Source organism: Lepisosteus oculatus, chromosome 10, assembly GCF_040954835.1.
Source record: "Lepisosteus oculatus isolate fLepOcu1 chromosome 10, fLepOcu1.hap2, whole genome shotgun sequence".
In the NCBI taxonomy this organism is placed as follows: domain Eukaryota; kingdom Metazoa; phylum Chordata; class Actinopteri; order Semionotiformes; family Lepisosteidae; genus Lepisosteus; species Lepisosteus oculatus.
In genome coordinates, this window is record NC_090705.1 from 19,891,149 (window position 1) to 19,903,206 (window position 12,058).

Consider the following 12,058-nt stretch of genomic DNA (forward strand, 5'->3'; position numbering starts at 1 on the left):
GCCTAGATATCCAACAAAAAAAACCAACAAATGCCACTTAAAGTATCAAAGCCATTTATTTGTAAATAGTATAAAGTTTTGCCTGTGTTAAAGTTAAAAATAGTACAGAACATTAGTTTTATCCTCTACGTACACTATGGTTACACTGTACAGTAATGGGGGGTTTGTGGGGAGGACAGCATGGGACAGCAGACCTCAGAGCCACTCAATATTTACACCCAGAGAGAGCCACCCCCCCTCACCCACCCCCCCCTCTCATTTCACATTCCACAGCGCAACATTGCAGTAAAAAAGCAAAGCCCTAGATAAGTTACATTTTCCAAAGTACAGAGCAATATTTACAAATCTCGGAAGAAATTGAGAGCTGCAACGGATCATGTAGAGGCTTCAACCTGGTCCATCAGGCAAGACCACTGCCACTTCACAAATGAGACACCAACATTAATCGGCTTCCCCTACCTTTAACAATCTTTAAATTATACAGTATGAAGTTTTAGTGTCTGTCTTACAAAAAAAACGCTCATACAATCAGAACCGATATATCGCATAACAGTGATGGAGCCTCTCAGGAGACAAGACAGCTCAGGGGTCCACGGTTGTACAGCTAGGCTTCAGAGCTGGGACCACTGTCGCTGTGGCACACCAAGAGTGGCATCCTGACACACAGCCACTTAATCTTTCTTCAGTAAACATTTTCTGTTCAGTGCAATTACACATTTGGACCAGAGTCTTCACTGAAGTATCCTCTTCTCATTGATCATTGATAAGGGTCATGCAGTACTGTAACTGCATCAGTACTAGGGCATGTTCCAGCAATCCGTATCAATTTATAACCTGTACAGCTTTCTCTCTTGCTAGCCCCTACAAATTATACATTTCTAGTTTGTTATCTTGACCTTTTCAAGCTATGACATCAGATCTTTAGCAGCAGCATCTTAAAGCAAAAACTGTCCAGATTTGCTGGAATCATCAGGCAGATGCTGGTTCAACAGCCTGGTAGAAGAAATATCCAGAGAAAGCAATTTTGAACCAGCCTACAATTTAGACGGAGACAAACCACCCAAAAGGACACGGTCTGGAAGTAGACCCAGGCTGGATGCAACACAACACAGTTGTGGACCCACAGTTAAACTGACAAAGCCAACACAAAAGTAATCTGGTGTCTGGAAATGAGTCGCAAACTTCCATTTAATCATGACAGTCAACAAACCTGAAACATTCCAATACTAATTGAAATTTGTGCATGTACATAGGGCAATGGAAGGGATAAATCAGTGCAAAAATATAATAATTAGAAGTGATAACATCTGTTAAGTTTAAAGGATTCCAAAACACTTCATATAAGTGAAGGGGACCCACTTCATCCACCACAGAAGTACAAAGTGCAGCCAGGTGACACAAACCAACAGCAGGCCCAAAATTAACTGAGACCAGGATAACGGTGTTAAATCCACTACCAACAATCTGTTCAATTAAACAGACCTTAATGTTTCAGCTGAAGGATGACACCTACCACAGCAGTGTCCTGGTCACAGTATTGGGGTATTGGTTCGAAAATTCTGAACCAGAGCGCCACCTACTGGTCCACCAATACCACTCAGTGTAGCAATATGGTGTTCCTTAGTGGTCTCCCATTCCAATACTGACCATGGACAACACTGTAGCTTCTAAGACCTGACAAGATCAGGCTATGAGGTGCTAACACTGCGGTCACAAGATAACAGAAATATTACCTTAACCTTCACACAGGCTTCGCATTCTAAGAAACCGGTGATGAGATGTTACAGGCCTAAATTGTAGCCTTGATGTCTCAAAAGCCATCACTTGCTGCTGACATAATCCTGAAACAAGGCGAACTCTCTTTGACCAAACAAAGCTTGCACTGACCGACTTGTGTGTCCTTAGCTAAACGTGCCAAAGAGACCAGCTCTGATCCTGCCATCTCTTTCTGCTCTTCCTGGTCAGTTATATAATGTGAGCTGCTGACTCAGAATGCATTACCCAGTGCTACTTTAGAGATTTCAAATGCAGGAAATGTGTGTGCCTGCAAATCGCCACCAATAAAGGTTTAAATTCACAGTAGCTTCATTCTCATACAGTAAGTGGAGAAAAGTAACTAATGATATTCCCATCCAAGTCCTAAACAAAGGGGTTTTCAGCTCTTATCACAGATTTCATTCCAACTGATCTCTCCTTTACTTGATCAATTCAATTACAAATGGTTTAATTAGACATATAAGCAGATTCAGGATTCCATGGTGTAAATGAGAGCTCAATTGAAAATAAAACCAGAATAAACAGAATTCCTGGATCCGTCTTGAAACCAAAACTTCTGCCTTAACCAATTTTAAGCTTTTAGTCAGAAGCTTCTTGCCAAAATGGGACCTCTCAGTTGCAAGTCTGTCCCACCACGCAACTGGGACTACCAGCTAGATCAGTGTCCCAGTTGAAGAATAGTTATGACTTTATGATTAGGGTGGGTCATACAACAGGTGGTATGGCATCTTTTACAGCACACTTACAGATGACCACGCCAGCAACCAACATCACTATGTCCCCCAAATCACCACGTGACCCACAAACAATGTAGGCTGGAAAAATACAAAGATAAACAAAAATAATCATAATTTCATTTCAAAGTTTAAGCAGCATTTCTATAGCACTTCTAAAACTCACTTAATATTTACATCTAAAAGCAAATAAATTAAAACCGTTGAATGATCAGATGTCCGTCTTGTGTGTGAGGTTTTCCTCCAATCGTCTTTCTGTGGAACAGCAGACGTTACTCTGCTGCAGTTCAGCAGCCCAGTGTCGAGATTCAAGAGGTGTGAGGGAAGTCGGAAAATCATGGAGTGAGAGAATGAGGGGAACTGGAGATAGAGAGGGGAGGTAAGTGATTCAGGGGAGGGGGAAAATTCCATGAGGGGTGACAGGAAAAAGGAAATGAGTGAGGGCTTTTCTAGTAAATGAGAGAGACCCAGAGAGTGAAAGTGTACTGGTTTCCCTGGATTGCTGAACATGGGTAATATTACACTGCATTCTCCTCAAGCAAGAACCTTCAGATCTAGAGCTGGACAACAGAAAAAAAGCAAATCACAGCAGAAAACTGTCGCAATACCGCCCCCATTCTTATAAATAAAGAGCATCCAGCAGAGATTTTTCACCCTCACAATAAGCATGTCGGTAACAGCTTAAGAAAACTCTTCATGAGATACCCTAAGATCTGATCTGTGTGTTTTTACAGTTGACTGTACACATTTTAGGCATCTCTTTGCTCTCAACTGGAAGCTGACATCTCCTAGTCCTTGCTCAGTGACAGCTGCTGTCCGTTCTTATCATTTCTTTAAAATGATTTTTTAACAGCAGCTTCTTCCCAGTGTACGACACTCGAAGAACTTTGCCAGCACATGCATGCCGCCGAAAATGAACTAAGCCAATGCCACCGTTCTCTCACACATTCCAGCCTGTCAGTGCTTCCTTCTGCTCAGATGTGCTCGCCTTCATCTCTGTGCCCAAGCAGTCTGACCGATGTGGTCAGTCTATCAGCCAATTAGCAGAGGCGCCACATCCACAAAAGACACGAGATCCATATCCTGTGGTGACAACTGCTCTGCTCTTGTTACTCAAGTGGTACACAGTTTGCTGCCCAGGCAGCTACACAGAACAAAAGTAGCTCAAGTGAAATAAGGAGTGAAAAGTGTCCTGCAACAATTAAACTAAAACATGAACACGAAAAAACAACGTAAATAACTGTTAAAATGGCTTTTGTGCTACAGTGTGTATAAAGAGAGCTCTCGGTGTGCAATATTGGTTGAGTTGTGATATAACAGCTATCGGCTTTTTCAAATTACATCCTGCAAATAACACATCCATCCCACCAGGGGAAAGACTTAACGTTAGTCCACTTTGTACACACCCACAAGGCACACTTTCTAATTATCTTATGGAAATTCAATAAAAAAATATTGTAAATTAGCTAGTATTCAGAATTCATTGCTAATAAATAAAAGATTTTAGCATATTAAAAATATGATTTGACAGTGCGGCTAACAAGTCTTTTAGTGTCAATATTGTACTTAGTAAAATGTTTGATATTTACTACTTCACTTCTTCCATTTCCTTCACTCAGGACACCCTGGGACCAGGGACCACAAGCATAAAAACATCACATAAAGTAAGAACCAGAAATAGAGGGACAGATCCAGATACCGACAGTAGCTGGGATCCTAAAAGCTCCTCAGACACACACACATTCATAATCAGACAAGCCACACAGACACAGCTCACTCTCATATACCCTGTGAATAGCTTCAGCAGAACAGCCCATTTATCTAATGGTAAGAAAGACTGCTCTTCAACAAAGCTGTACCTGAAAAATCTTTAACCAGTGCACAGGTCATAGCCACCAGCTGTTTTGAGAGCAAATGGAAATACTAGCACCTTGAAGGAGGCTGGCACGTTCTAGGTGATCACTCCACAAGGCCTGGTCCTGACCGAGATGTGAGAGAGAGAGAGACACTCCTGTGCATTCATCCTTGAAGGAGTCAGGAAGTGTGATCCTACCACTACGACTGACAACTGGGAAATGAGATTACATGTGCAGCATTTAATGGAACCTTGACAGTCGTGTAAGCGATTCCTAACAGTGAGACAAAAACCGAGGATGAGGGAAGAAAGAGGGGGAGAGTAAAAGAAGAAAGATGAAGATGCCGATGTTGTCGCCACATACAGGGCTGTGGGGAGGGAGACTGTGGACAGCAGTGTGCCAAATGGACGACACTCTCTATAAATGACGTTCAGGAACACAACTGTGGGAGAGGAGACACCGTCCTGTCACAAAACTGACCTTAATTCCTGCTTTTGAGTAAATACAGATGCTTGGTGCTTCCTTCTCTGTGTTCACTGACAATTCCTCTACAATCCTCCTCGCAGATCCTCCCCAATTCAGCTTATTTCACTTTGGGAGTTCCCACGACCTGGTCCCCATAGCCTGGCCCCGCCGAGAGGTTTGTTCTAGCCTGCATTCTGCATTCCTACCGGTATACCCATAAAATGTAGAAAGATTTTGGTCTTGTCTGTATCTGCTGAAAAATATGTTGACATCCCAGTACTGCTAAGCAGGGCAGGCTAGTGAGTGGGGCCTGGCGGGTCTGGGGTCCTTTCCCAGGTTCAGTCCAGCTTCTCTAGCACAGAGGGGACGTACACCAGGCTGAGCTCACTGCCAAAGTCACACACGATGGCGGCATTGTCCAAGACCAGCAGCTGTCGCACGCCCTGCCCCTCGCTGCTCTGGCCCAGGTACACCGTCTGTAGTAGATCCCCGAAATTCAGGTCCCAGAACGACACGCACCCTTGTCCCCCTGTGACCAGCAGGCTCTCCGAGATCACCCCCAGACTGGCCCCGCATCCCACCTCCTGCAGTGGGAGAGAATGGGAAGAAAGACGCAGCGAGTTCAGTGTGGACAGAACCATGTCAGTGTGTTAATATCACGACACAGTGCTTGCTAGTACAGTCTGCGTAACGAACCTTTTCAATACAGTGATTATTCACGACAGGCTTGCTGGATATCCTGTAGCAGAGTTTCACAAGTCTCAAAGCATTCTGCAGGGTAGACTGACCTGCTGGATGGAATACAGCTTGATGCCAGTGCTTCGGTCCCAGATGCAGATCAGGTCATCCAGCCCACTGCTGATGACACAGGAAGTGGTGCAGACCAGAGAAGTGACATCCCCGCGGTGCCCGTAAACGTGGCTGACACGGCTGCCCGTCAGGACATCCCATAGACAGATTGCCCCATCCTGCCCCCCGCTGGCCAGCACCATGGTCTGAAACGCAGGGCGGAGAATGTCAAGAGAATTAGGAGAGAACAGCTCAGAGAGAACTGATGGGAGCTGGAAAGGTGGCGGCACTCCCTCACTGTGCGCGGCAGAGAGCTGACCTGGTCGATGTAGATGGAAGTGATGCCCCCAGAATGTCCCTGCAGAGTGAACAGGCAGCAGGAGTCCTCCAGGCGGTACACCTGCCAAGAGAGGGCAGATTTCAGAGAATACAGCAGACGCTGCAAGCAGATCCAAGATCTTCACCGCTATTGATAAAGTCTACTCACAACAATGAAATAATGAAATGAAGATTAAGGGTGAAAATTAAAAGTAGTTAATTAATACTGAATAACTATGCGCAAAAATGTTAGGGATATTGACTCATTGGTGTACTTCAAGAAACAGCTGATGGGTCTGTGAGATCAATCGGAAACACTGTAAGCAAAGACCTTTCTTAGCTTTTGGAGAGAGTGGGGTGGGGGTGGGGGCTGCATGAACTGTGTGCGCAGGAAGATGTGTTAGTGGGGCCAGCAGGGGGCGCTCACCCTGCGGTCCATGTGGGTCCTAATGCCCCAGTATAGTGACGGGGACACTATACTGTAAACAGGCGCCGTCCTTCGGATGAGACGTAAAACCGAGGTCCTGACTCTCTGTGGTCATTAAAAATCCCAGGGCGCTTCTCGAAAAGAGTAGGGGTGTAACCCCGGCGTCCTGGCCAAATTTCCAATTGGCCCTTACCAATCATGGCGCCTAATAATAATCCCCCTCTATGAATTGGCTTCATTACTCTGCTCTCCTCCCCACTGATAGCTGATGTGTGGTGAGCGTTCTGGCGCACTATGGCTGCCGTCGCATCATCCAGGTGGATGCTGCACATTGGTGGTGGTGGAGGGGAGACCCCATTACCTGTAAAGCGCTTTGAGTGGAGTGTCCAGAAAAGCGCTATATAAGTGTAAGCAATTATTATTATTATCATCCTTACCCTGACAGTGTGGTCCTGGCTGCCGGTGACGACCCGCCCTGCCGCAGCTCTCAGGACAGTGATGGGCTTCTGATGAGCACACTGCACGGAGCGCGTCAGCTGACAGCTGATGACATCATCACTGCTGTAACAGGGCGACGGTGGCATGCTGCCTCGATTGGGGGTGCCTAAGCACGGAGCAGAATCCTAATCACTGGGGTGCCTCTTAAGCACCTCATCTTTCCAAAAACTTCAAATAAGAAAAACTGTGGAAGCCTTAAAACTCCATGTAGCACAAAATATTATTGCATTTTAACCAGATAATATTGCATTATTGTGCTGTAATTATTGCAAATATGGAGACAACATTGTGGCATTTCACAATAATTGTTGCATTTTAATTACACAACATTGCATTATTCTGCAAAATCATTGGGCTATTTTGCTGGTAACAAATCACCACCAACAGCGCTCTCTTTATAAATGCATTGCTCTCTTGACTTCACAACCAGGTTCTAGGGACCTGAAGTTGTTCAAGTTAAGTGTCTTGTTTCTGAGGGCAGAAAACTACAAAATTCATTATGACTTAAGCTGAAAGAACATTTTGATGAAGCCACCAGGTGTCAACTATCAGTTTTTGAATGAAAAACCTGAAAAAAACATCTATGCAGCTTGCCAGATAGGCTCCTGCTTTCCCACAGCCCCAAACTGGATAAATTGGATAGAAGATGGATGGATGAATGAACAGACAGAAACGTATCCCAGTCAGTGCAATCTATTATGTGCTTCACAATGTCACAAAATCTCAATAACAATCCACACTTAAATGAAAGTAGACTAGTGAAAATAGTTTTTTGAGACAGTTAAAACATGTTTTTGTTAAATGTTAAATCAGACATGACAAGCAGTGGCAGATACAGCTTTAGTTATATACAATGGTAGCTCATTAGAATGATTATTGCAAAAAACAACAACATTGTCTCATAATAATGCACTGATGTGTTTTTCTGTGACACTAATTGGCTTCACAAACTGTCTATTGCTCCACTTTATCCTTCAACCTTTTAATGCAACTGAAGGTCTTAGAGAACACCCTGACCAACAGTTGAAACTGTTATTTTGGATGAAAATGCACATATGAGAAATGACCATATTCTGATTGAAGAAACACATTCCTCACCAACCAAACAAAATGGCCAAATAGACAGGTCTATCAACACATCTGGTCTTTGTTTCAGCTGTTCATATCTAGGAGCTACTATGAATAACAAGGAAAATAAAAATAAATCTGCTCGTGTTATCCCCTTTGAACTTTTAGATTTTATATTTAGCTTAAAAAATAGAACTTATGTTTCTGTAGCAAGTGTAAAAATGACACCTGAAAATACCAAGAGAAAGTACCCCTGAATGTGTGTTGATCCCCTGCTGCATAGACATCACCCTTCTGCATCGGTCCTATATGAGGAATATGGCCATTTTACCCATTACAGGTGTGTTTTGCATGTGCTCAATTTTAGGATTGGCGATTTTTTTCCACAACAGCACCACGTCTGTGTCAAGGCTGAAGTTTTAACAATGACAGGGTATTGTATGGACACATTCTCACCAGCAGGAACCTGGCAAAGTGTGCTGGTGGAGAGACTCACCCCGGTACTGCAACAGGCAAGGGGGCTTGTTGATGTCCACTGTGAAGAAGTCCAGAGACCCATTGAGCCGAGCTGCCACAATCCTGCAACACACACAGTCACACTGTAACCAAACCAACAATGACCAGAAAAGACTACAAAGGTATACCTCCAGTTTTTCAATGAGGTAGGGATCAGGGTGGCATAGTGGATAATCTATTGGACTCATGACTCAGTGGGTTCAAGTCCCCACTGCAGACACTGCTGTTGTACCTTGAGTGCGGTACGTTACCCCTGCTGCTCCAGTCTACCCAGCAATATAAATGGGAACCAGCATGGCTGGGGAGGGTATCCAAACATCCCATCCTGCGAGGGAGTCGCATGCACAGTGACCAGGATAAGTTCTGAGCCAACGACTTGCTGGGGCTCTGGTGCAGACTTTGCCATTTGAACTGGGCATTAAGCCCTAGTGGAAAAAATGGGAGGACATTCCTCCCCCCGACAAATGTCTCTCAGTGAAAACAAAAACGTGCGTGTATTAAGACAGCAGTGAGAGAGACCAGACTATCAATATACCGCTTCCATTATAACATTTTCTCCGTTCTGGAAAGAGGTGAGCCCCATACGTAAACCAAGGGACAATGCCATCAGTGGTCATCTCACCGGTTGTTGAGGAAGGCCAATGCTGTGATCCCAGATGTCCCGTCTTCATTACAACAGCGAAGGCAGCCTTCCACTGCATCCCACAGCTGAAGTTAAAAACGCAATGTTACACCCTGACTGCATCCAAAGTCCGCCAGGGTGGTGCTCTACTCTCCCTCTTTTCCTCTCCTTGCTGTTTCTGTCTCCCTCTAAGCCTCTCTCTAATTCTCTTTCACAGTCTTAGGCTTACAGGCTCTAGAACATTCTCACCTCTAGTTTGCCGCTGCTCCGCCCGGCAGCAATGAGGTTTCCCCGGAGCTCCAGAGCCCACACTGCGCTGTCCCAGTCCAGGGGTACAGGGGACGGCAGCTCGGGAGGAGGCAGGGGCTGGTCTCCCAGGCTGCGGCGTCGCTGGAGGGGGGTCGGGGGCGAGGGGGGGTACCCTGGGAGGCCAGCTGAGGCCTCGTGCTCTTTGTAGGCACGCTGAACCAGCTCTCCAAAATCAAAGCCCCCCGACGGGGTGGGACACAAGGGGGGTGGCTGCTCTGCGAAATTGGTGTCGATAAAGGGGGTGAGGTCAGGCTGGTCTCCGAATAGCACAAGGCGCGAGGGGGTCACTCTCCTCCTAACAGGGTATCCTGTCCCCCCGGGTGCTGGAACCCCCCCTCCTGCCTCCTGCCCCTCGTACCCATCCGAGACCTCCGGCTCAAACACAGACCCTCCATCCCAGCCATCTCGCTGCTCCCAGGCCCCACTGCTGCTCCGACGCAGCCTGCGCAGAAAGAGAACAGAAACACTGAGCCACAGTGAGCACAAGCAGGAGGCTTTATGTCCTGGATAAAGCTAATAAGGGAAAATAAGAGAGTGATTATAGATGTGATTCAGGATAGCGCTGAAACAGCACAACAGTATATCTTACCCATGATTGGGGATAACAGTCAGGCAGTCTCCTGTCTGGGCATCCCACACACGGATCTGTCCTGCCAGGCAGCAACTGGCCAGGAGCATCCCATCACTGGCCAGACACTCAATATCCTGTTTGCACACACAGCGGGTGACACAGTGCTATTAACGTGAGCCGCATAGCAATGCTGGCAACAAAAAAACGCTGGCATGTGACCCTCTTCAAAAGGTTATTAGAATTATTTTTCTTCCTGAATTTCACTATTTTAATATGTGAAACTCATATCCCTCACTTCAGTGAAAGGAGCCTGTTAAATGTGGGATTCAAAACTCTTTTTGAAGGAAGCCTCCTGCTTTTTCCTGTAATCAATTTGAATGACTTGGATTACTTTTCTGCAAAGTTAAGCCTGAATTCTTTGCTAACAGGAAAGGGAATATTTTTCCCCCAACGCATAGGGGATAATAAAGATAAAGGAAATATTTTTTTTATCAAACTGACATCAGCAGAAGTGTATTACCAAGGCAAACAGTCTTCTTAACAGCATAAGAAATGAAGGGACAACCGGGGGAGAGGAGAGGGCAGAGAAACGCTTTGCTAATATGGGTATTAATTAAAACAAGCACCCACAACAGTTTTGAAAAAGGTGACTCCAGTGTGTGCAGAGAAGTTATCTAATTTACGCCGACGTCCTCAAATCATTGATCATGGGGACTGAACAAATGCATGAGTTGAAAAACAATTTAACCCATATTCATACTGCAATTTTACCCATTTAGAAGTTCTGTTCTACTTAAATGCAACACCTGTTTAAGGTGAAAGGTAAACCTAATGCCATCCAAAGGTTTCCCTGGCTAGCCTGTTCTGACAAGAAGTATGACTCTGAAGGCAGTTGGCAGTGCCGTACCATATTGTGCCCACGCAGCAGTAACGGTGAGATCTCGCTGACGGGGGGAGAATACCCATAGTCGTCACAGGGCAGGTCTCCACGGCGACGACGTCCATGCGACACGCCGTTTTGGCCGTAATTCCGGGGGCAGAGAACTCGGTAGAGACAGAACAAGATGATCACCAGCAAGACGCCTGCTGCAAGCCCCAGAGCAGCCACTCTGAGAGATTGGGGGACAGAAAGAGAGGCAGGTGGAGGGGATGGAGTGAGACAGAGAAAGGGAGGATTTTCAAATATGTGGAAACAGTTCCCTCTTGTGATCTCTCTGCACTACAGATGTGATCTCCTTCACACTACAAACAGCAGTGATACAATCAAGACTCACACATGGGAGCAACAGACCTAGAACTCCTATGCGAAACAAGAACAAAAAAAGCCAAACAAACATGTAAAAGGATCCTGGCACAGATGTCTGCTTCCCCTTTGATGGCAGGTACTATGTCTTGGAGAACTAGAAATATATCTAAAAACAAGCAAGCTGACAGCTCTCTGTGGTCGTCCCCTCTCAATGATGCTTATCTTACGAGCCGTAGAGTGTCCAATGCCATACGAAGGGGGCAGAGCCCCTGAGGCTGTAAATATTTGGTGAAAGAATGAGTTTAACCTCTGAGTCTGAGATAATGGCTGGTAACTATTCAGTCCAGGCCTTGAACTCTCTCAACTATTCCAGGAAAGACAGTGACATCACTGATCGAGTCCCACAGGTCAGGTTATACTACGGGTCTTACAGATCTACTTGGGAGCCTGTGACTGATCCAATTTGTATAAAAACAGAAAACAACCTCCCAACTAGTTTCAGCTAGCTTCATTTCAGCTGGGGACCGGACTGCATGCTTTCTTAATGAGAGCACCTGTGATGTGTCGATTATCAACTGATCACAATGGGTGAAGAAAAAGAATTTAAGAAAATTCTAAAAAGCAAAATCCATATTCAATTAAATGCAGCAAAAATGTAAACTATGGTAAATGAGGAATGACACAATGAGGCCTGATTACTGTCAAATGGACAAGAAAAGAAATATTATACATAATGGAGGTTCAATAAATAAGGTATCAATAGCTTTCATGATCATATTTGTACAGCTACATGTGTAACCAATAATCAGGGTAAAGTACACCACTTTTTCACTTGCATGTGTAATACCATGACACCGATGCAT

The 12,058-nt window shown here is 45.2% G+C and overlaps 1 protein-coding gene across 3 annotated transcripts in view; it reads right to left on the reverse strand.

The window, feature by feature from the left end:
- Positions 1 to 37: 37 nt before the first annotated feature.
- Positions 38 to 12,058, reverse strand: part of scap (SREBF chaperone) — a 35,936-nt gene continuing 23,915 nt past the window's right edge. For all 3 annotated transcript variants that reach the window (XM_069194981.1, XM_069194982.1, XM_069194980.1), the window contains exons 15-23: positions 10,857 to 11,058; positions 9,968 to 10,083; positions 9,319 to 9,820; positions 9,070 to 9,155; positions 8,428 to 8,510; positions 6,803 to 6,969; positions 5,940 to 6,020; positions 5,620 to 5,826; positions 38 to 5,415 (exon numbers count right to left, since the gene is read on the reverse strand). In XM_069194981.1, coding sequence (XP_069051082.1) covers positions 5,170 to 5,415; positions 5,620 to 5,826; positions 5,940 to 6,020; positions 6,803 to 6,969; positions 8,428 to 8,510; positions 9,070 to 9,155; positions 9,319 to 9,820; positions 9,968 to 10,083; positions 10,857 to 11,058 — 1,690 coding nt within the window. In that variant the 3' untranslated portion in view covers positions 38 to 5,169. The remainder of the gene's footprint in view (positions 5,416 to 5,619; positions 5,827 to 5,939; positions 6,021 to 6,802; positions 6,970 to 8,427; positions 8,511 to 9,069; positions 9,156 to 9,318; positions 9,821 to 9,967; positions 10,084 to 10,856; positions 11,059 to 12,058) is intronic.